The sequence below is a fragment of the Triplophysa rosa genome, linkage group LG4 (genome assembly GCF_024868665.1).
Source record: "Triplophysa rosa linkage group LG4, Trosa_1v2, whole genome shotgun sequence".
Classification (NCBI taxonomy): domain Eukaryota; kingdom Metazoa; phylum Chordata; class Actinopteri; order Cypriniformes; family Nemacheilidae; genus Triplophysa; species Triplophysa rosa.
Window position 1 is genome coordinate 2,520,937 of NC_079893.1, and position 25,607 is coordinate 2,546,543.

A 25,607-nucleotide genomic window follows, 5' to 3' on the forward strand; every position below is an offset into this window, starting at 1 on the left:
GAAGCTCAGTAACATTTCCTTCAAACGAACAAACCCTGGAACATAGCAGGTTATCTTCAGAGAGTGAGTTGCTATGGTTACTTACAAACCCAGAAAGTTACCTCTGTTTTTGGAACCGAAGGTTGCGGTTATCAGCTAACCTACCCTTAAACTTACCCGGGTATGTCACATAACCAGCTTTCTGGAATACACCCCAGGTTGTTCCAAACCTGTATAGACGGTTTCCACTTGACAACATAAACAAAGGTTACTGCGCATGCGCACTTTTGTGACCACCTAACTGAAATTCCGGTACACATTATATAATATAATCCACGAGTTGGGCGGGTAAGGTAATAAAAAAGTATATTCTGAGCGGCAGGCTTGCGCAAATAGCGAGCGACGCAGTCGCGATGCGCATGCGGTGCGAATGCCGCACGCTCACCGCACGAGAAAGCAGTGTGGCTCACGTTTTCCGCACAGTTTTAGACGCGAAATGTGAATCGCCCCTTACTTGGCTAAACTTCTCTCCAATATTTTGAATTTAGACTGCGATGCCAAACTAAAGCGCTAGATGTCAATGTACCATACGGTTTGTTTAAATGCAACCAAACTACCGCGCCCATTCAACAAATCGTTTATTTAATACAATTATAATACAGTAAAATAATAATACAAATTAATATGAACATGAATTAAATTAAATATAAATAGTTATTATTAGACACTAGCCAAACACAAATCAGAAGTTAACTGGGGGTCAGGCACGCGCGCGTCCGATGAAACGGTCTATAATTTCTTTGTTCTGTTAAAAACAAAGGAAGATATATGGAAGAACGTCAGTAACCAAACAGATCTCACACCTCATATACTGCCATGGCAGGGAAATAAATACTATGGGAGTCAATGAGGGATGAGATCTGTGTGGTTACTGACATTCAGTATATGAATATAAAATGATTTGTTTGATGATGACATGAGAATGAGAGAATGATGAGAGAACGTTGTAATGTAGGAATTTATTGCTGTGTCTCAACCCCCACTTTCTTCCCAAAAGACACCATTTGTCCATCTGAAGATCACAGGGGTCGAGATGTTTGTGTGTTGTGGGGGGTTAATGGTGGTCTCCTCTACTGGTCAGTTTGATTGAATCATGTTAGGTTTAGTCACATGACCAAGGAAACGATAGACAGGAAATGAAAGATATTCTCTTGTCTCGCTTTTCTTCTCTCTGGGAGCTCCGAGTCGTCTTCTCAGGGCTGTTCTCTTAGAGCTCTGCTCTTGGATCGTGTCCCGACTTTAAGACCCAATATAGATCGTGTCCCACTATGGTAGTGGATGATGTCCCAGAACTGAAAATTGCTGACATTCTTCCAAATATCTTTCTCTGTGTTGATTGGAACAAAGAAACTTAAACAGGTTTGAAACAACCTGAGGGCGAGTAAATGATGACAGATTTTTCCTTTTTGGATGAACTACATATCCCTTTAATATCTCAACTGTTGAGACAGAAAACAAATACACATTCTTCCTTAATTAAATCTCGTCAGTTACTATTTTTTAACTCTTACTTCTTCAAGCATCTTAATAAATCACAAGAAGACAATCTCTCTCACCAGATCGGTGCTAACACACACGTGTACTTCCTTGAACGATGAACTGTTCAACAACACTGAATGGCATGAGTTCATTTGTTTAACTTGTATTTGATCAGGTTACGAAAATAACACTGGTGTGAAATCTGTGGGATGATGTGCTCAGACAGTTTTCTCCTGTGACTCAAGATGTCTTCAGGCAGTTTACCACCTTACCTGACTGAAATTTGTGCTTTGAAAGTTTGTGACAAGCACATAAAATTGTCTTATTTCATAATGTTTTGAGGCAGATTTATTAGTTTCAGTGTATTGTGCTTGGAAAATTGCCACCTCACCAAAATAAAAAATACAGGTACAGGCATCGGTACTGGTATCGGGGAGAAAAAAAACGGTACTCGTACTCGGAGCATCCCTAATCCTCATGTCATGTCAAACCTGTATGAGTTTCTTTCTTTCTTCAGAACACAAAAGAAGATATTTGGAAGAATGTTGATAATCAAACAACACTGAACACTGTCATTGTATGGACACAAAACCACCGTGACATTTCTCAAAATATCTTCTTTTGTCTTCCACTGAAGAAAGACTCCCATACATACATACACAATGTGCTGTTAATGTCATTTAAACATCAAATCATCGACATGAATCTTTTAAAGAGTAACTATTACAATCTCCTTAAAATGACATTTCATGCCGTGTGTAATGTTGCTGTGTGTGAATGTGAGCAGTCTGCCAAGTTGTAAAGTGAACGAATAACAAAGTTCTGGGCTTGGGGAAAAAGGAGTCGACTCTGAATCACGTGAACGAGTCGTCTGTTGTTCGAATTTCAGTTCCGGGTCAGATTTGTGTCACTGCGTGTAATGCCCGCCTGCGACACTGCACGCGGTAGACCAATCACAGCAGACTAGACCATCTGACCAATCAGATCAGAGTAGACTGACAGAAAGGAGGGGATTAGACAGATGAATCAACGAACGAATAATTTGAGAGTCAGTCAAGAAGTGAGGTAATAATAACTGCCTATTATTAGAAAATGAAAGTGTTTTTACACCGTGTATGCACGTAAACTTGTTGTTGGACACTCCATAAACCAAAGTAGGACCTTAAAAATCACAAAATATTTACTCTTTAAGGATGCCTGTAGAGGTTCTGGGTAAGAACACTTCAGATGGCATTTCCACAGAATGTCACATATTTTTTGTGTGTAATGTTAAGACCCTACAGGCTGCTGCCATCACAACAAACATCACACAAAACAAGTATTGATGCTTCATTCAGCAGTGAGTTTATTATCGAAACTTCTTACTGTGTTTGATGACGTGAACTCGTGCCGGAGCGGAAATCTTCTCAGCTGCCTCATACCAGCGTCCACTGCTGTGATGGATCCACACGATCGCTTTACAGGAATAAAATCCAGCATCCGTCGTGTCCACGCGGGGAACCTTCAGCTGAAAATCCCATTTCCCCAACCGCCTGACGTCTACAGCATCAGAAGCACCGGACAACACGCCGTCACGACCCGAGCGGGCCAACACACGCGTGTCATTCAGAAGCCACGTCACCTCCAGATCAACTGACGTCAAACCATCGACAGTAACAGAACAGTTGAGTATCAGAGACTCTCCGGATGATAACGTGCTGTCTTTCTGAACCTCCACGCTCAGAGAGTTCGCTGTGGAGACGTGTAAGAGAATATAAGGCATATCAGAAACCAAACTCAAATCATATGAATTTATAACACACACACACGTTTGAGATATACAGCGGTGATTCTCATGTTGTTGAGTTATTGTGTATTTACCAAGGACAACTTTATCTACAATAAGACTAGTGTTGGGCAAATTACTCTGAAAAAGTAATGAATTAGTTACTAATTACATATTCAATAGTGTAATTAGATTACTGTACAAATTACGCTCTCCAAAAAGTATTTAATTACTTATTACTAATTACTTTCTATATCCTACGTCAACCTTGATTAGTTAAGCGAGTGTTTTTGTAATGTTACAAATGTTTTTGTGAATTCTGCCGTGTTACGTCAACATAATCTCGACAATCTAAGATCAACACTTCTTCGTGTGCTGGCTGAATCACAGGACATCTCATTTGGATCCGTTTGCATGCCCTCGTGACGGTTACGTTAAAGTTTCTCGCACACTGACCTGCAGGAGTAACAGTCACATCTCCCATCTCCACAGTCTTCTCCTGAATTTTCTTCCAGGTCCCCTGCTCTCGAGTCCACAGTCTGGCCGTACACGTGTGCATCCCCTGATCGTCCGGCATCGCTCCGGAGAGCACGACACTGTGGGACGCTCCGTTTCCCAGTTCTAACCTCATCGCACCATCTGCGTAACGCTGCGTGAAACCGTTTCCAACCGTCACACCTACACCAGGGCCGACGGTGAGCAGATCCTGAGACAGAGACGGTCCCTTTATCACCGACCAGGTGAAGGAAAGATGAATTCCCTCCAAGAAGTCATGAGAAACATTGCAGACGAGTCTGAAGGATCCACCCTCAGGAATAACACGGTTCACGGCATCAGGAACCACAAGAAGACTGTTAGGAACAACTGCAACAGAGATGAAAAATAACAAGATAGATAAAGATAAGAGATGAACACGAACATCTAATGCATGTACACACACAAGCGCGCACACACACACACAAGCACGTGCACGCACACGCACGCACGCACGCACGCACGCACGCACGCACGCACGCACGCACGCACGCACACACACACACACACACACGCACACACGCACACACACACACAGGTTATAGCTAAACCATACACACACCGAGATTTATGTCAGAAGTTTCATGCAGTCAATAACAAGAGGACACATAGAGTAACACAACACAATGTTGAAGTAAACAAAAGGTTTTCAAATAATAAAAACTGAAGACAATAAGTATTGTGTTGTCTGTGTTTGTCAAATGATAATGGAACATGTGATGTGAATGACATTGAGATAAAGAAGAATAAAACAGGGCATGTTAAGTAAAGTTGTGTTTACTTTAGCACACCTCACCGTCAATGAAGTACTGTGAGAAATACCCGAGTACGTTCTAAAGTACCCAACTTAAAATAAAATAAAGAGATTGTTTGCGAGTGCGTGTTGTGCTCTCATGAACTCCGTTTACCTGTGTGACAGAACCAGATCATCCGGTTTAACATGATCTGTTTAATCAGATATGTGATCGTGTAAAAACAAAGCTTTTATAGATCTCGACAAACACCAGAATCAAAACACACCATCAACATCATTACCCTGAACAAGAGATATATTAGAGATCTCAAATAAAAGCTTCAGTGGCTTCTGAAAACCATCTCTCAGTTTCTATTGTGTTGTGCTTTAACTGTTTGTCTTCTACTGTACATGACATTAGTGTTTGTGATCGTGTCCATATAACCCAGATTGTTGCACACACACACAGAATTGAAAAGGCTTCGGTAACTCAAGGGTTTGTGATGGTGTAATGTGTGTGTCAGTGGTGTTGAGATTCAGAATAATCCTGCGGCTGTATGATGACAGAAAAGAACACAACACAACACCTGACAGCAGACAAACACTGTGTGTAGATATTCAGTGTCATCAACTAACACAACCTAACAAGAGTTCTCATAGGAAGCAAATCACAAATGAGATCTCTCTTCATCTCGGCTGTTTCTGATGCACTTTTTCCTCTCATCAGATGTTTTTCCTCTAGTCATGTCACACACAGTGTAGCGTTTCAAAAGAAACATCGTCTCAAACTGCGCTGTTCAGTCACAGATTTTAATATTATGTATGTGATCGCTGCTCATTAAAAAAGACCAACTGATCTGACATCTGCTAACCTCTTGAATATTTCTTATAGCAATATCTCTTACTGTACTGAATGTCAATAATTGTCTCGTTCACGTGTACTTTTATTCGAGACATTGTTAATATTTGTGACTGAAGAAATCATCATCTTCTGTGATCTGAGAAAGAGTCTTGGGGGTAAAAGCAGAGAAATATTTTGACTTTTGATGGCATTGTTTCTTGTAAACTCTAAGGTGAGTTTGAGACACGGCTGTGACTCTACAGCAGAAACATCTGACATACACACTTCATTTACTTTCTGATTTTAGTTTTATTCATATTTTAAATTCGCTTTTATTTTTAGATTTTTAGTTTCTATGTTAATTTTAGTTAAAGTTTTAGCAATTTTGGTAAATGCTTTTGTCATATAATTTATTTAGTTAATTTTTTATGTTGCTAGATAATATTAATTAATTTTTATGTAGTGTTATTTATCATTATAATTTTAGTGCTTTCAACTGATTTCAGTTTATTTTCGAGGCAACATTTATATTTTTCCTTTCGTTAAATGGGTCATATGGCGTGAACACGTGTTTTTCTGTGTTTTTGGTGTGTTATAAGTTGCCCATGCATGTATTCGACACGTAAAATTGCACAAATGAAAGTGTCGGAACAAAAGATGCATTCTATCTAAAAGCGAATGCTCACCAGACCTGCCTGAAACGCCTCGTGTAGCCACACCCCGGCGAATCTACGTTACTTCGTAACATGATTTGACTAAGACAGCCCAAATCTACACCTAGTTAAGGTGGGTGTAATTGTAAATCTCATTGTATCGCCTGTCAGTACAATTGCTTTGGAACCTGATGTTCCGAATATGGTAAGAGGCGTTACATTTCCGTGAAATGCTTGCAGTATTTGACCAATCACTACACACTGGTGAACTGGCCAATCATAGCACACCTCGCTTTTCAGAGCCATGAGCTTTGTAAAAAATCAGTGCGTTTCAGAGAGGCGGGGCAAAGAGGAGATACAAACATGCACGGTGTGTGGAAAATACAACGTGTATACTAGGGCTGCAGCTATCGATTCTTTTACTAATCGAGTATTCTACTGATTTTTCCATCGATTAATCGGGTATTCGGATAATAAGTACTTTTTCTTTATTAAAAAGCAATACTAAATATACAAGAGAAAATAAGACTGGTCTCTTAAAATGAGTAAAACAACTAATTTGTTTCCTTTTTAGAACTATTAGTTTTTATTGCTGAAATAGCATACATTAATATCTGTGAAAACTAAACCCATTTAGTACATTCCATTGCCATATTAAATTCAAAATGCAATATAATACAAATATATAAATAAGAAACATGAATAAAAATGGAAATAATAATTTCAAACAATAGCCTATGACTTTTATTTTTGCAGGTTGTCAGATGCTTATTTTTTAGTATGTCTGTTTCTTCACTCAAACAATAACATGTTTGTGAAATAAACTCTCAGCGCAACTCTGGAGGTGAAGTTCATGTCCTCATTCAGCGCAGACGCAGACAAATTCATGAGCATCACGCGTGTAGCACGTTAAACTGTGCAGTTCATTCACTCAGACACGCAGACCAGACAGATGACATGTGTAAATAACAGGATTCGGTGTCCACTAGTCCGCATCTAGTTTGATGGACTCAATGCAGCCGGAAAACAAGTTTCACTCGTAAAATAGACTAAAACTAAGTAAAATATCAGTTCACCTTTTCAATAAGCTATTAGGGCTGTGACGGTGGCAGTTTTTTACCACAACGGTGGTAATAGACAAATCGACCACGGTGGTTGAGAAATATATATTATTTATATAAATAATATTTATATTATTATATTTACGTGTAGCAACCACATGACGAGTGGAAGAGAAATATAGACCTTATTTAAATACTTGAAATTGTTAAATAATTGAAATATGATATCTGAAATAAATGAGGATGAAACATCCGTCAATGTTTAACGTGCAAATCCATCAGTGAAACGGCACGCTACAGCATATAAAACATTGAAATAAACATCAGTAAATAATGAAAACTTCAATGATATAAGAAAGCTAAATACTAAATAAAAAAGCTCTTGTTGCAGTAACTTCAGTCAGTGGCGTATTAACCTTACAGTCCTTAACAATTCCATTTGAAACAAACTGTTTAAACCTACATTGGCTTTCCTATTCAGATTGCCTTAAAAACTTTACTTTTTCCGACTCGTTGATGTGAAACTTACTTGTTGACATTGTCCAGATTAAAATGTGTACAGCTGCACTAAATGCGCGTTCAGAAGATGTGCACAGGAGCGCAAATGAAGAGATGTCTCTCCGCAACCGCTGCAAAACCTGCGCTCGCTCCGACACTAAGCAAGCGGGTCATAGCCATAGGTCATAGTTTTGATTTTACGTATCTGTTCATTTCTCAACAAGATCCATTGCAGAAGCCGCAGAATAACCTGGGTTTTTCCGTGCAGGCCTGCGCTCGAACGCACCAACGGAAACATATGCCAATAATTTCTGTTAATTTAAAATCTTTTAAATAAAACCATCCACAACTGAAAGGCTACAACTAGCAATCGTTATCGCAACTCTCATATTTATTACACCTATATTTGTCAGAGTGACGTGCACTACCGCCGGTGGCAGTTCGCCACCGTCATGGCACTTTACCATCGCGGTGGTGCGGTTGTTACGGCAACCGTCACAGCCCTATAAGCTATCAGTTATTTATCAGCATGAGAAATACGTGTTAGCGTGTGAACAGACTCAAATGCGTGTGTCTCGCGGTGAATGCATGAGACTTGAGAGCCCTGTAACATGAATAGAGTTTAGCGGGCTGTGCGTCAGTAATAACGGTCCGTGGGGAAACGCAGTGCTCCGTGTGTACTGTAGTTAAATGGATTAAACGAGGCTTCGAGGCAACAAAAATTGCCTCGATGATTTTTTGTATTCGAATAACTCGAGTTACTCGAGGAATCGTTTCAGCCCTAGTGTATACACATTGCGTTACATCTAAAACAAACAATAATATTCGTTTTAGCCGTGCAATATGACTCCTTTAAGTTTTTCTAATAATTTTTAGATCAATATTTAATTTAATTTCAATGAACAGAAACGTTTCCAAAGTTTTAATTTTGGTCAACTAAAATAACCTTGTACACAACTGAAAGTTCATCTATTAACATATTCTCAAACTAAAAACCCCATGAACATTAACGTGATACTTCATCCAAAAATGAAAATTCTGTCAACATTAACTCTCCTTCGAGTTGTTCCAAATCTGTATACATGTCTTAGTTCTGATGAACACAGAGACAGTTATTTGGAAGAATGCTTATAACCAGACGGATTTTGCCCCCCATTGACTCCCATAGTAGGAGAAAATACTTTATCTTTTTTTTTGTTCTGTTGAACACTACAGAAGACATTTTGAAGAATGTAGGACAGCAAACAGTTCTGGGGCACTTTTGACGACCATTGTATTTTTTCCTACTATGGGAGTCAATGGGAGTCAAGATCTGTCTGGTTATAAGCATTCTTCCAAATATCTTTCTCTGTGTTCATCAGAACAAAGACATTTATACAGATTTGGAACAACTCGAAGGGGAGTGAATGCTGAAGTATCCCTTTAACTAGTATTCACTGACTGATCTAATGAATGTTTTACACGATTAACACTTCAGGATTGAAGAATGATTTACTAGTGTACGGACAGGATCAATAAACAGATATTCTGCTCTCTACATGAATCAGGTCACTGACTTCATTCTGTTAGAAACTTTCTGTCCAACCACATAACAGCACTGCCGTTCTCAACAAACCACAAGAATGAACAACACCATGCGATTACAGATGAGATCTCTTTAATATCTCAATTATTTCTCTTAGACATCAATGAGATTCAATGGAGAGCAAATGTAAACTTTTGTTAAAGTCACACAGATATTTCTCCTGAGAAAAAGAGTCAGAAACCTGACAAATGTGTCCGTCACTAGAGTTTGAGAAGAGATATCAACAATGTGTCAAACTGAGCTCAGCTCAGATTCGTCACGTCTCCAATCAAAAGTCAATATTATTCAAGATCTCAAATATATCAACTCAAACATTTCTCATCACATTTACCCAAATCCAGATTATGTGACCTCCTCAATCATTTACACCTCCAGACTCTTCATGCGTTTACACAATTACACTCATTTGATTCTCTCTTAACTTCTTTTGAGCAATTTTATGAGAAACATCTGAGAGTAAGTTGAGACTTAAATGAAACACAACTGAGAACTCGAATCACATCTCCTGAGCTGCGAGAGGGCAATGTCATTCATCTCAGAGATTCTGGACTTCAGACCCGAAACAAACACGAACACTTACCCTTCAGTTGAACATCTGCGTCGTAGTTTCCGCTGTAAACCGAATCTGTGCTGGTTGTACTGCATCTGTAGGTGGCGCTGTCTGCGATTCTGGCCTCTATGATTCTCAGCTCCACTACGTTGTCGCCTAATCGTGACACGCTGATGTCTCCGCTGCTTATACGCTCTTTAATCGAGCGGTCTGAGAACTTGGGGTCAAATGTTGAAATCACATCCATGGATTCTGTTCCTCGGATCACCTTCCATTCAAAGTCCTGCTCACTGGGACCCTCGTAATCCTCAACATCGCAGCGAAGAGACAACGGCTGACCCTCCACACGGAGCAACGGACCCTGAGGAACCGTCACCAGCCTGCAGTGACATAAACCTTCACAACACACAACACATCATCACGTTCAAGTTTCACAAGATGTCAGAGGACAAAAACAAGACCGATTCTTTTCTTAGAGAGCGGTGCTGCTGGATGCAGTGATGATGTAACGTCATGACTTGATGAGAATATGTGTCCTGATTTCTGACTGTGGGCTGATCTGATTCAGTTTCAGCACTTCACAATGACATTACGATGAGCATTCCTTTCAAAACACACGAACACAAACGAACCGCTCCGATAACAACTCTTTAACTCTCACTGGACTTCATAAACAAACAATGCCAACCATTGAAAGTGATGATGATATGCTAAAAATATCTCCTAATACAGGACACTTCCAGCAGCAGACACATCTACTGAAAAGCTTAAACCATTCAATGATGTTGAAACAACACTAGTGAATGTGACCAAAACAAACACAACAAAGACTTTTAACAAATGACGTGTGTATTTTAAACCAGTGGTTCTCAAAATGGGGGCCCCAAATGGATCCAGGGGGGCCACAGATTTTGTGGCATTTTATGAAATATAGAAATTTATCATAGATTTTATGCAATCAAACATCAGAAAAATGACACCACCAACCAAAAGAATTGAGGTTCCAGCATTGTATAACGGAATATGTTTTTTTTTAATTAAAATTCTAAGTTTAAGATTATACGTGGTTATATGGGGGGCCGCAAAGAGATGCACTTAACACAAAGGGGGCCTTACAACGAAAAAGTTTGAGAACCACTGTTTTAAACTGTGTATTCTGTGTTTGTGTTACTGTATAACGTTAAATGTTTGTCAAGCGCAAATTTACAACTCAACGTAAAGTGATTTAACAATGATGTGATTGAATTTAACAGCCATCTCAATAGCAGATGTTGATGTATATAAAATATTTTAAATGACGTTTTACTAACATGCTCAGTCACATTACAGGACGCGGTCTAAAGGTCACACAACGTGCAAGTTATCTGAGAGAAAAACAAACGTGTTAAACGAGAAGAACAAAATCATTTTACGCGATTTTCTTTCAGAGAAGCATTTATTAAAAACACGAACCAGGGTTTTAGTACAATTCACACGTGTGGTAAACTGTGGTTAAACAAACCGCCAAACAAACGACATGGTTACGACAGTAAACGCATTTCTACGGGATGTAATTTACGGTTCATTCTCACGCTGCAGTTGGTGATATTGTTCGATATGAATTGACACGAATGTGTGTAAGATTTCGTGTGAAACTCACCGAGAGCGGCGCACAGGAGAATGAGCGCGCGAGCCTTTCCCATGTCCGCGTGGATCCGCTGCTGTGTGTTTCGGGACCGAGCCGACAGACACCGACTGCCGCTGCAGGTTCGCCAACACACCGGCGATCTCCGGAGACACTTTCGCGTTCGGCTGTGACGTCACGCGTTCGGTTCGCCAGCTGTCGCCCGCACGCACCCGCGATTCGCGCTCGTGGAGGTTTAACGGGTGAATGACGGAAGTGAAGCGGGTTTCCCTCCGTGACCGGAGGAGTGGCGTGAACAGCTGTACAATAAGACAACGTCGGTCTATTCTTATTGGGGCTGTGATCACGTGTCTGCCTTTTAACATGTTCTGTTTAACTACCTTTTTACTTTCAGCTACTTATTTTTACTGAAAAGATTCCCGTGCTGTAAAAAAACAATAGGAATTCTAATGGAAATTCCATCACGCCCCATCAGATGTTTAGACCACTAGCGAATTCCTTTATGTAGTGTGTTTTATGTCTTATTTCAGTGGGATTTAATGGTTCAGATAACATCACGCCAACACGCAAAGAAGCCAATGCCTAACTTTAATAAAATAATATCCATGTAGGTTTCGTGACCCCAAATGCAAAAAATAAATGGTTGAAATGGAGAACATGCAGTTACAGTTCAGGAACAATAGCATTCATTCATTCATATGAATTTTTAAAATATTATCAATAGCGAAATTGGACAGGATCTGTTGTGATCTGGTTATGCACTATTTGTGTGGTAGACATTACAACAAATGTCTTTAGCTCAGCAAATATTCTCAGTTCAGAGGAGTGTGGAAGTATCTTGTGCCATCTAGTGTTAAGAAAAAAACTGCGTAACATCAAAACTATCATTGACACTTTAAATGCGAAATGCATTTATTAATTTTCAATAAACACAGAGGAACCCTAATGGATCAAACCGTGGTTATGTGCCTTGCAATGTAGTACTAAATACTATCACAATACTTCATAGCTTTATTTGAGGGATTTTCCCTGAGTTTTAGACATTTACACACATAATTGTTATACTGGTTCATGAAACACACGGATCTGCAAAGTTGTGCACTCACTATACTCACTATAACCTTGCATTACAAAATTAAAGGGTGATCAGCAACATTTACTTACAGACGATACTTGATTAGATGATATGAGGATTGGGTCAGTTCCTTTAGCGTTTGTTTGACAGAAAAACCTGTGCCAGCACTTTCAAAAATAAAAATAACAGCAACCTTTATTTTGAAACTCTGAAAATGAGGCGTTTGGTGCGTGTCGTTCATTTCTACGCAAATACGAGGTCACGCTCTTCAAGTGGACTGTTCTGCTTATTCAAACAAGACATGGCAACACGTCTGACAACAGACACTTAACTGAAGATTTAGGCTGATTTGGTGAACTACTGGTTCGGTGGGTTCGCTAAAATGAATACAAATCTGGGCGTTTAGTGCTATGAACATTATGGATATAAACAAATTTATCTGTGTCTAATGTCAAAATGATTGACGTACAATAATCAAACCAAAGAAGGGCGGAGTTTATGGAAAATCAAATCAACGAAGGTGATGTAGCTGGCCAATCATCTGAGAGAAAGCAAAGTTTACTATCGAATCAAATCAAAGGAAGGCGGGAGTCAGCGTCACAGAACCAGCGCGACGCTGATTCGTTTTAAATGTAAAAGACGGCGATGTAAGTCTGTTCTATGCTCAATAAGTTGATGGGATAGTTCACAAAAAAATCACCAATTTACCCTTTCAAACCCAAATGCTTGATCATAAAACAGAGGATAGTGTTTCACTCTTTTCGTGCGGCCCTGACGTGTTTTTTTTGTCTCAGTGCTGTATGTCAGACAGTTGTGAAAAACAGCACTTAAATAGAGACTCATAAAGCCCTTTTGCCGAAATAGTTTCTGTGGTTACCCCAATACCTCAGCCACACTGTTTAGTGATTTTCTTCTTAAATAACACGCACTTAAGAATAGAACCTACACATGTATAAAATTGACTGTAGTGACTTCTCTTGATCAGTTTTTCCAACCAGCTTCATTCTCAGAGAGATGCGTTTGATGTGTCTTGAAAAGTGCAGGACCGCTATTTCAGCCACTTCCTGTGTGGACAGCCAACAACAGGAAGTGTATAGAGTACTGATCTACATCTAACTAATAATAGAAGTACGGAAGTGTGAGATTCAAAGCAGACATTTCTCAAATTCTGTCTATTTTTAGTTATTTCTGTCTGTTTCTGTTGTTACGTTATTTCATTTATTCCCCCAAAAACACAGGTCAATGCATTTAATGCGTCTGCGAAAAGGGTTTGTATGCAAAAGAGATGAAAGCATATGTTACTTTCCATCATGACACTATGACCCAAATCGAGAATAATCTGAATACATCAGCGCTGTGGAAAAATCATTTTATGATTAGTTGGAAACAGTGTTTATGACCAGATGCTTTAGCATAAACCGTCTGTCAAACTAGATAAATCTTTATTTAAACACATTTGTCATTACTACAGACTGGAGTACAGACAGGATTTAATTCTCTGGCAGTTGTTTATAAACCATTTGTTTGTCAAACTTATATATTCACATGATATCATCTGTCAGAAACTCATGAAGGTTGTGATGTTTTGAACTGAAGTACACTTATTCGGGCACCTTTGGCATACTAAATGATCACAGTATACTTCCACAAACACTAGTTCTCTCATACTACTAAAGACACACAGTAGTGTGAACGGGTTTTTAAGCTCTTGTAAATTGTTTTCTATGTCTATTATTTACAGCTGAATCTTGCAGTAGCATAATAAATCTTAAAATGATTTTCTGGCAAAATAAAAAAAACTTAAAATACACAGATGTATAAAAGAGTCACCATGTTGTTTTAAATGTGTCTATGCAGCATGTAGTAAAGTGTATTAAATCCAACAACCAATTTGTATATATTTTTTGTATTGGATAACACAATATCAAACATGAATGATGTTTGAAGTGATTTTTCATCATTATGTCCCATTGTGTGATTTTTAGTGGATGTATGAAGTCATTATTTTTCAAGTCACTTTTTTACAAAAGATGCATTCTATGTAAAAGCGAAAGCTCACCCAGACCTGCTTGAAACGCCTCGTGTAACCACACCCCCACAAATCTAGGTCAGTTCGTGGTATGATTTGACTAAGACCGCCCAAATGTATACACAAGTAAGGTGGGCGTACCTGTCAGTACAATTGAAGAGGAACCTGATGTTCCAAATATGGTAAGAGGCGTTACATTTCCCTCACACGCTTGCAGTATTCCACCAATCACTACGCACTGGTGAACTGGCCAATCATAGCACACCTCGCTTTTCAGAGCCATGAGCTTTGTAAAAAATCGCGTTTCAGAGAGGCGGGGCAAAGAGGAGATACAAACAGGCACAGTATGTGGAACATACAGCATTTAATACACATTGCATTACATCTAAAACAAACGATAATATTAGTTTTAGCCCTGTCATGTGACCCCTTTAAATATAGCAAGATTGAACTACTTTTCCAAAATTTTCCCCGAACACAAAATGGATAAAAAATACTCGACTACAAGATTTGTTGATGATGCTTCTAGACAGAACATTGCTACTGTTATACTCAGTGCTTAATTTGTAAATTCCGAGGTGCCGGAATAAGGCGTGGCAGATCCGGTGTTAGTAGGTTGGGGAGAAGTAACGGAATGTGCAATCTCTGAGGGGTTTTCTGTCTAACTATTTAGATGTATTGAAAATGCGCATAAAAAAGCCTAAATGGAAACGGACATGCAAAGATAATCTCAGAATTATCAAAGAAATTTAACGTTATTTTATCTTGAGTTTGCCTTAGTTCAAATGCGTGTTAAGATGATGGAAACAGTTTATTGTCATAATGATGATGTTGTGAATATTTGTGCATGTAAACAAATAAAACACAGCCCTCAACATTTGTGTAGAATTCAGAAGTTTAACGTTAAACTTAAATTACACCTGCGGGTGCAGGTGGAGGCTGCCGTGTATAACGTTATAGGCATATTGCGCATCAATCATCCGTTAACCATATTTCATCAGTTCTTCTGCGTCTCTTCGCAGCATTTGTCCAACAACATATCTCTCTCTGAAGTGTCCATCACGACAAGTACTGTTCGATATATAATGCAAAACATGCGACGTGAATAAATATACGCAGAATATTTGACAATTAAGATTAACAAAACGAAAGGGAAATATATAGAAGAGAAAAATATGCTGCTGAGTTCGGTTCAGCTAAAAGTAGGCTAGTTAACTTTGCAGTATTTAATGATGTACTCATATCTGTTAGACCACAATATTCCAGCAATTTGACAGCCTGTTCATTATCAAAATAAAATAGTTATTGCCATTATAAATATTATACGTGCTTTAAATCAAATATATTGACAACAGGTCAGCACGAACATTTTCCATTAGCGCTTGAGGAGCGGGATCTGCCAAATGAGGTGCCGGATTGGATTTCGGAGGCTTGTTCCCGCACAAAATAAGCCCTGGCTATACTCCGTGACAGTGAAGTTTACAATTTATTCTGTGGCAGGGATCTTCCATTTGAAATCTGATGTTTATTGTTGCAAATAATAATAATAATAATAATTACTCTGTCTCACACTTTGTCTTTTCCTTATAGAAAACATAAAAATGCTTACTTTACATTTAAAATGTACAGATTTTAGAGATAAATCGAAAATGACCCCCCCCCACCCACACACACACACACAAAATAAATGCATGATTTAAGTGTTTTTAAAAAATAAAGAACAGTGTTGTGACATTTCTTTAAAATGTCTTTGGGATCCATATACAAATTTATCCATGAAGATCACAATAAATCTAATGAAGAGAATCTGAGGGTTCAAGCAAATGACAATTCACTTATTTAAAATCCCTGAAGTTGCGATCGTGTATTTTGACGCATTTCAGAGTGAAATGGAATTTCGAATGAGAAAAATCGTGGGCGTGGCTTTCGTCTTTCTTTGCGATTTGATTGGATGTATAAAAACAGCCGTTGCATTTTTAAATGGAACTGGCAGCAGACTGACAGTTAAAGGGGAGGGGTTAACGGATGCTCCGCCCAAGCCGTCGAACATACCTCATTTAAGATGGACAGTCATTACAGGAAAGAAGTGCATTTTTCAGATTTTAATTGAAGATTATAAAGGCACACGATTTTTAAGAAGAGAATGACCCACATTGATCAACTATTTACAATAAACGCTGCAATATTTCATGAAAAAATAGAAATTGTAATTTTTAATTTCACTGGGACCTTAACAATTATTTGTTTAAGTTTGCCTTACATCTCCAAATAAGTCTTGAGTTCTGCAGATACAACAGAGTGTATGTGTATATTTACAGTATAATAATATACAGTATATAAAGTTAAATGACATGAGCAGGTTGGCTGTGTTTGAGGTCACCTGTACTCACTGACAACTGTTCAACAGATGAACATCTGAAGAAAAAAAAAACATAATAAAATAATTTGGTCATTGCAGGTCTTAACTTCACAGCACCACATGATGTTTCATTATCGATTTGACATAAACTAACCCTAAATGAAGAAGCTGCCGTGTGTGAGAATCTAGTAAAGTTCACAGTTTTCTGTCATGTATTTTGTCTCAGTCTGCATCAGTTCAGTGAGGTGTTTGTGGTCATTTATATGCTCAGCTCCACAGAGGTTCAGTCGGGTCAAAGTGTAGATTTGGACTAAGTCATTTGAACGCCTGCGGCTATAAAACAGACACAAATCCACTACGGCTCTTGACAGATGGGATGAGGTGTTTGTGTTGTTTTCACTTTATATAACCAAACATCTCCACATTGGTCTCGTCTTTCCAAATGTTCCGGAAGTCTCGTGGTTCCTGTAGATATACCTTTGCAAACATAAGCCGTGCACCGTGTTCTTTTAATAGAGAAGAGACTTTACCCAGGTATTTCTTCCTAGTCATCAACTTTAACTTGGCCTGTACAGTTTTTTGCATTTTCTCTGACCTCGGAGTGCATTTGCGGTCTCTTCCAGCGCTTTGAAGATGGTCATCTGTCTTGAATGTTGTCTACTTGTGAAAAATCTTCCTCCTCACTGATGGACTTCAACGAGCGTCTTTTGTCTAAAGTAAACTCAAATGTTGACAGATTAATTTTTGTATTATGTCTCTGTTTGGATGAACCCCAAAATAATGATCGTGTTTCTGCAACCTTTCAAGATGGAAGGAGAGTAAACTCATGGAGTCGAAAGTCACGCAAACCATCACAAAAATCATTTGAATTCAATGAGTTGATGGTTTTGCAGAAATGGCGTCAGGGTTGACCTAAGCTATGGCTCATTTTTTAACGTGTATCGGATAGAATGAGTACAAAGCGAGAATTGAGATGAATAATCGTTACAAAAATAATTCTTCATCTTCAGGAAAAACAGGCGCTGATGTGAGCGTGTATGTGAAGAGTTTGGTGCAGATCTCCCACGCACAGGAAAACAGCAGAAACAATGCAGAAAGGGCTGACGTGTTAAAAGAGAAACCACATCCCTCAAAACCTTCACACTTCAGATTCAAAAAAACGCTTTGTGTGCATCTGCCATCATGAAGTGTGAACACAATGGTTTATAATTGTCTTAATATTGTCAGCATCTAACTTTAGATCTTATTGATTCTTCTGTGATTCTATTTCAACACAATCTCAATTATTTATTAAGAGGCCCATTCATAGGAATTTGTATGATGTCATTCATACATTTTAAAGGTGTCATGAACAGTTGTATGAGGTCTACTTATGACGTTCGCGTGGTTTTTACGTTCAAAAACATCAAAAACAAAGAGTAATAGGCTATTTTATACCCGGGTTTTGAGGCCGTCTCATCAAACGCTCTGTTTGAATGGGCGTTCCGCCATGAAGACTTGGAAGTAAATGCCCACTGCTATGATTGGATAGCAGTTTGCGTAGTAAACTTAGTTGGAGCCTTCTGTGAATTTGGTTAGAGACGAAATGTTAGGTTACACATTCGCCCTATTCGCACGGGATTAGTATTATCTGGGGACCTCCTGTGATTTATAAATTACCTCGCCGCATCTGTATTTCATGTGGCGCTTTCGCATGGGATAAGTGAAGCCTGTGATTGTACTCAAATGTACTGACTTATTTCCAGGATGTGATGGCAAGGCTTTGCGTATAGTTTGTATAGCCTATAGTTGTATGGTGTTTAATGATATATGACCGTACCTGTCAGCATTTGAGACCCATGATCGGGAACCGGACAGAAGATCACAGCGATCGCGGGTCTCAAATGTTACGAGAGTTTCCATGATAAATAAACAAACGGGGGACTCCCAGCCAAAACGACAGTGTTGGCAGGTGTGGATATGACCCAGCACCCGAAATAATACCAAAACAGCCTCCATTATTCGCAAACGGTGGATAAAACCTTGAAAAATGATATATGAGCCCGCCAAATCACAGAGATGCCGATTCGCACGGGAATAATATTATCACAGGACCTCGGTGTTCGTCAAAATATGGTAGGAAATTTGTGGGGGTATTTTTACTTTACAAATTACAGACATGGCCGATTCGCACGGGATTAAGATCTGCACCTCTGCAATTAATGACTAGCGGTCCCCAGGTAACACTAATCCCGTGCGAATATGGGCTCAGGGCATATCAAGCGATCTCTAACAAAGCAATAGTGACGCTTAGTACAAAAATGTTTTACTCGCATAAGATTGCTGCGCCATTCCTATCGGATCCAATATTGACGGCACAGCACTGCTTTTTAATTTTAGTCTCTCCGGCAATCCAGCATCGACCTGTGCTTTGTTCAAAAAGGAATCGAAGCGAACAAACACTCCATGTTTTACCCAAGTGAGCTGGAACCTCTTTAAAAATAAACTTCAGCCACGCATTACTAATGTGGGAATCCGAAGGAAGGTTATGCAGCGACTGTGTTCTTCCACAACCAGGCACTGCACAATATTTTGAAATATTTAATGTTTATTGCTTGCTCGCTCTATCTGGTTCCGCGCAACTTGTGTTTCTTCAGTACTGTCATGCGCGAACCAGTGGGCGGGGCTAGAGAAGTAGTCGTTGATATTCTTCTGTGGAGGCGGTGTTCAACCTATCTATGATAGATAGGTGCATTCCAGGACCTGGCGTTCGATGGGCCTGGTGTCAGTAATGGTTGTAATCTCAGTTACAAGGGCGTTTTCAGTTTTGACACTTACAGGATGTTCGCTTGAATACGATTCCCTCTTATATAACAAAAGCTCGGGTTAAAATTGAGGTCTTAATTCATGACACACATTAATGTTCAGTGATGTTACGGTTAGAGCTTCATTCTTGCTTTTCCATAATAAACTTCATACAAAACTGTCACCTGGTAAAATAGTCAAGTGTTCCAAAGTGAGATCAGCTGATCTGTTTACTACATACGTATGCACGGATACAGACATTGGTACATTATAACTTTTATTTTCAGTTTTTAAATAAAAGCCTATCATACGTCAGCCAGAGTTAACTTTGTACTCATTTACGTTTACATTTAGTCTTTTTTTAATATTATTTTTTCATACAATATAAACAAGTTTTGAGCTACACAAAATAATCGTAAAATCCTTTATTAAATGAAGTGAACTCACATGAGTTGATGCAGATTCATCTGAGAGCTGTTTGTTTTAGATGATGGTTTAAATGCATTTATCTCGATGGTAAAACTCAAAAACAAAAGGTCTTGGTGGAATTGCTGAAAGCTTCACATAGATGTCAGTATGAAGTCCAGGATGTGTTGTTGTATGAGAATGAGTAAACATGTGTCCTTATAACGTTACTCTTACCATCATCACATCAGTCACAGGATTCAGTCATTCCATCGGTCGGTACGGTTCTTCAGCTCTCTTCTCACGTTTCTTTCTCGGCCGAGGTAACGGAGGAGGGTCTTCTTCATCTTCATCCTGCGGGGGTGGTGGAGGTCGGGCTCGGACCAGGCCTTTGGTTTGACTTTGTGTTTGAGGTGGGGTTTGTGTGGCTGGATAGGAATCTTCTTGCGGGATGGGGGGTGCTGGTTGACCTCGTGCAGTAACTTTGGCTCTTTGCTGATTAGTGGGTGAAGTGTCGAAACTCCTCAGTCTGAGCTCCTCTTCATCTGAGGATTTCATGAAAGACAGTGTTTCCATAAACTAGATGCGTTTTAGATTTAAAAACACGTGCATTATCTGTGTTAGCACACAAAGGGCTTGAGAGCACAGTTCAGACACCATTAACAAAAACGACTCACTTAAATAAAAACTAACTTTATAATTCAATTATGGGGTCTTTATATCTGACATCTGTCAGGCTGCTGTTTAATAGCAGCTGGTATTATAGAAACAAATTCACATCGTCTGAAGCTCAAATGAAAACAGATCTGAGTATAAGTTTATGTGTTATACTGAAAGGTGAAAAATTAGAAATTATTCTCAACATTTGCCCACTTATAAGAGGATTTAAGGTCTTGGGAAGATTGAAGGTCTACGTTTAATTTTGTGTTTTAACAGGCTGAGATTGTATTTGGACCTTTCTCAAAAATAATGCTAGAAAACTTGCACAGCTTACAGATAATGTGCTCATGGCATCACTTTAGCGGTAGTAAACTTCTCTTTACCTTTCTCTCGTTGTTTACAACCAAGACATGCACAGATCACAAAAAGAAATATGAGCAGCAGAAGAAGAGCTCCTCCACCCGATAGAATGCCCACCATTATCGAGCAATCATAGCCAAAGAGTGTACAAGGTGTACCACCTGTAACACAACATCTGACATCAGTTTCTTGTGAGTGATACAGAAAATGTCCAGAATATTTATTTGCATTGTGTTTATGACTTTCTTTAATCTTATTCTAATATTTATTGATGGATAAAAGTTTCCAGCTGAGAATCACAGTTCTACACACAGGACATCTAAACTTTCTCTTTTTTACTAATATTGTCAAAAGAATAAGGTAAGTGTCCAAACAATGGACACATCCTTGTTGTGATGCGAAAAATGTTACATTTTCAATTTGAAAAAACACCAAACAACAAAAGAAAAGCTTGCTAATATTCTCACTAATTTTAATGAAGATCCAGAGACAATACAAGTAACATTACATTTATTAAGTAGCAAAGCTGTAGATTATAGTTAATAAAAATAATAACATTGGTAAAGCATTCAATAAAAATGTGAAATGAAAGTTACTTACATGATACTGTTAAAACGTCACTTTGTGCATTGCTAAGAATGTTGCTTACACGGCATGAATACTCCGTGTTCTCCTGTAATTGTTGTGATGTCTGGACTAGAATAGCTTTATTTGCACCCTTTATATCTTCTGTTCCTCTAATCCACGTTATGGTTAAATCTGTTTTATCATTCTTCTGAGTGTCACAGGTGAGCCTGACACTTCCATTCTCGCATTTATGTGTCACAGTGGGATTAGGGGCTTTTGCTGAAACATACATGACACAATATAATGCTGGTTATTTCTAGTTCAGTACTGTAGAATACATGTGATATAATCTGTATACATGTGTGTTCTAGAGTTCGATGTTCTTACCGTAAACTGTAATTTCCTCTTTATGATTTGCAACCATTTCGTCTTTAGTATCATAAGCTTCAAATGTATATTTGCCAGTGTTGCTCACTGTAACATGATGAAGCTTTAATGATCCATCTGATTCAATTGTTGCATTAGGAAATGTTTTCACATCTTTACCATTTTTCCGCTGAACTACAAATGATGAACTACTGGAGGTAAAGCTCCATTTTTCATCAACTACCACTTTACCACTTTTATCTGGCGATTTAATGAGACAGGTAACCCCCTCTAGCATGCTCTTTTCACATGTCTTTTCACAATCTATAAAAAAATACAATTTTATTAGTATTTCATGAAACTCAGCATGATGACTCGTGGTTTGCTATTTATAAACGTAAAACGCTATAATTTAAAAATTCTAGATCTAACGTTTCATATGCAAACACTAAGGATAATTGCTTAAAACATCATTAGATTTGAAAGATTAGACTTAAAAAGTCACATGCTGTTTAAATAATTTGCAGTGACCAGTTGCAAGCAAGTTTCCGTTAGAAAAACAACATGCTGTGTGTTATTTGAAACTAGATTGCATATGTAGCTTATATATTAAACATTAAAGATGTTAACACAAATTGCATAGAAAATGTTATGAAGGTTAACATGAGTTATTCACATCACATGGGTTATTCACATCTCTTATACACATGTTGTAATCACATTATAAAGTTCAGTCATATGCAAACAAAAAAGCCTAGAACAAATGCAAAGAAAATCACATTTAAGTTAATCATTATTAAAATCTAATAAAAGTTCTGTCAAGAAAAACACAATGTACCAGTAGGCAGAGCGAAGCCACAGAAGAATAAAACTGCAAGAATGCGTTTGGTGCTCATTGTTCTTCTGAAGTAAAACAACTGTTCCAGATCTTTTTCACACACACACACACTGAGGCGGAGGAAACAGAAACAGAGTTTCCTGCTTGAGCTGCAGATGAGCAGAGACAAGCTGAAAATGTCATTGTGCATCACAGGTGTAAAGAAGTTTATGCCACTGGAAAACGGTTTTCCGTCTAACACGACATAACTTGAATCTCACGTTTTAATCACACTGTTATTTCAAAACCGTTTTACATTGATTTTGTATAATAGAAATCATTTCAAAAATGATTTGATGTTATTGAGGTTAAACACTTGTTGTGAAAGAGAACATTCATGTTATCCTATACATCACACTGAATGAGGTTTCTGGGTCGCAAAACAAAATTGAGTGGCAGGTCTGTTCTGAATGTGTCACATCGGTAAAGAAAACAAGAAATATTCACCATCATAAGAAATCCTGATAAAATACAACTAACCATATAATAATATACTGTTATAGTTTAGGGTGCAGGTGTCTTTTGTTGTTGACATCAAAGGCCATTCAACTTATTGAAACCATTTTTGTGCAAGTTCATAAAGAGTTCATTGTTATTAGTTTCTGTGCATCCTCGGCCATGATTACATGATGTAAAATCTGGACGTCAAAAAAACACAAACGACTGATCTACAATAAAATAACAATCATATAAGCGCTGCATAAAACAAGTTCAGAGGTTTAATATGAGCATGATAAATGACATGCAATACTGACATCTTGTGGCCGACTCGTCATTTACATGCTCTTACACATCATAAATGAATACAAATGAGTCGATGACACAAACTTTCCAATTACATAACGTATGAGCTTTAATAGTTGTAATTTCCGTCTGTAAGAAAAAGGTACCTGTTATATGGGTGAAAAACATTGTTCTGAATATGAAAGAAAAACACTTAATCGTATCATTTTGTTTGTTTGTTTTGAAAATAATTATTGAACACGAGCCCCATACCCGGACACATTACATTAAATTAATAAAATAAAGAAATGTTTGAACTTACTTCAGTCGCCTCGCTTTAGACATCTCTATCACGTGCTAATATAGCACGTGATAGACACAACGCATGTCAACGCAAATCACTGTATTCTATTTATTTTTTTAAAGTGACGGGTTATTTTAGCTAACTGTATTTACAATATATTAAACTGACTAAGTTGGCTATCTAATATCTAACGCTATAAATGATAATACCTTCATTAAATATGAAACTTCATAAAATACTAACTTTCATGAAAGTTCCGCTAACGCATTAAAATGTTAGTACATTTTATTAACTTACCAGCTTAGAGTTGGTTTGGAAACACTGAAATGAAGTGCTTCAGTGATGAAACTATTCACTGTTTGGAACTACTTTCACATTCTTTCCTATTGAAGTCTTTATGGGAGGCTTCGCACTCTTTCATCTATGGAGACAGATCAGTCTCAAAACTAATACAATTACAAAACACAATTCATAAATTCACAGCACAATTCACATTCACAAAATCAGATTCGTAAATTTAAAACACAATTCATAAATTCACAAACATTTTCCCCAAATGCTCACACAAATATATCTCGCAGAAATAAATTCAGAATGTTTTCACAAATATGTATGTATCATGTTCTTGAATTACTTTTTGTGAATGTTGTTACATGTATTTATGGATTGGTGAATCTGCATTTGCAAATCGTCACACGTGTGTGGATTGCTTTGAATTTGTGTGTGGTATTTTTGAGACTGTCCTGCCACGGTGAGATTCAAGCGTAACTTTTTTTTAAGGATGGCCTGTTCAGCCAATCGCATTGAGCTTTTGATCACCAATCAAAACGCTCCTTACTGAAGTGACTCGAGAAGCTCAACGCTGCACAGTACTGTGCAGTGTGGCTGCATCGGTTCAAAAACAGAGAGGGACTCTTTCAGCAAGACCACAAGAAAATAAATAAGCAATAATGTGAATAAGTAACTAATTAATAAATTAATTTTGAATTTTATCAAAACATACATTTAAAAATGTATCCGTCATGTTTACGTATATGATGGCACTCCTCCCATCCGTTCTGTGATTGGGCGCTCGCAAGGATTCCTGGGTAGGGACTTCAGTGGAGACTGCATCAATGCAGACCGCATCGAGGGCACAAAGGAGGCGCTCGCGAGCAGACTTCTGAGTGCTAGAAAGACAAATGGGACACTCTACGGACTGAACGCGCCATTTAAGTCCACGAGACCGCAAGTGCGCCATTTGGGACAGGGCCACAGTCTCAAAAATACCACACACAAATTCAAAGCAATCCACACACGTGTGACGATTTGCAAATGCAGATTCACCATTCCATAAATACATGTAACATCATTCACAAATGTTTGATGGGAAGTAATTCAAGAGCATGAAAATATACATATTTGTGAAAACGTTTTGAATGTGTTTCTGTGAGATATATTTGTGTGAGCATTTGGGGAAAATGTTTGTGTGTTCATGAATTGTGTTTTGAATTTATGAATCCGATTTTGTAAATATAAATTGTGCTGTACATTTATGAATTGTGTTTTGTAAATGTATTATTTTTGAGACTGATCTGTCTCCATATTCATCGCCTCTGCACTTTGCTGGATCACTGAGGCTCGAGCTGAATGAATTCCCGCGTCTCGGCACAAGATGGCGCCGTCCGACACGCAGTGTTCGCTTCACTTACTTTACTCGTTTTTTAAGTGCACTGTACAGTACAGTATTGTAATGA

The 25,607-nt window shown here is 38.3% G+C and overlaps 2 protein-coding genes across 2 annotated transcripts in view; both read right to left on the minus strand.

Moving 5' to 3' along the window:
- The window catches only part of ptgfrnb (prostaglandin F2 receptor inhibitor b), a 30,837-nt gene extending 19,184 nt beyond the window's left edge, over positions 1 to 11,653 (minus strand). The window contains exons 1-4 of the mRNA XM_057331851.1: positions 11,378 to 11,653; positions 9,769 to 10,134; positions 3,740 to 4,147; positions 2,884 to 3,249 (exon numbers count right to left, since the gene is read on the minus strand). Of these exons, the coding sequence (XP_057187834.1) occupies positions 2,884 to 3,249; positions 3,740 to 4,147; positions 9,769 to 10,134; positions 11,378 to 11,420 (1,183 nt within the window). The 5' untranslated portion in view covers positions 11,421 to 11,653. The remainder of the gene's footprint in view (positions 1 to 2,883; positions 3,250 to 3,739; positions 4,148 to 9,768; positions 10,135 to 11,377) is intronic.
- Positions 11,654 to 16,202: 4,549 nt separating this feature from the next.
- si:ch211-132g1.1 (T-cell surface antigen CD2) lies at positions 16,203 to 24,202 on the minus strand. Its single transcript, XM_057330605.1, has 6 exons — positions 24,169 to 24,202; positions 22,806 to 22,954; positions 21,989 to 22,291; positions 21,635 to 21,880; positions 21,058 to 21,195; positions 16,203 to 20,559 (listed from the first exon to the last, which is right to left on the minus strand). The coding sequence occupies exons 2-6, from the start codon at positions 22,861 to 22,863 to the stop codon at positions 20,279 to 20,281; spliced, it is 1,026 nt and encodes a 341-aa protein (XP_057186588.1). The 5' UTR covers positions 22,864 to 22,954; positions 24,169 to 24,202; the 3' UTR covers positions 16,203 to 20,278.
- Positions 24,203 to 25,607: the final 1,405 nt, after the last annotated feature.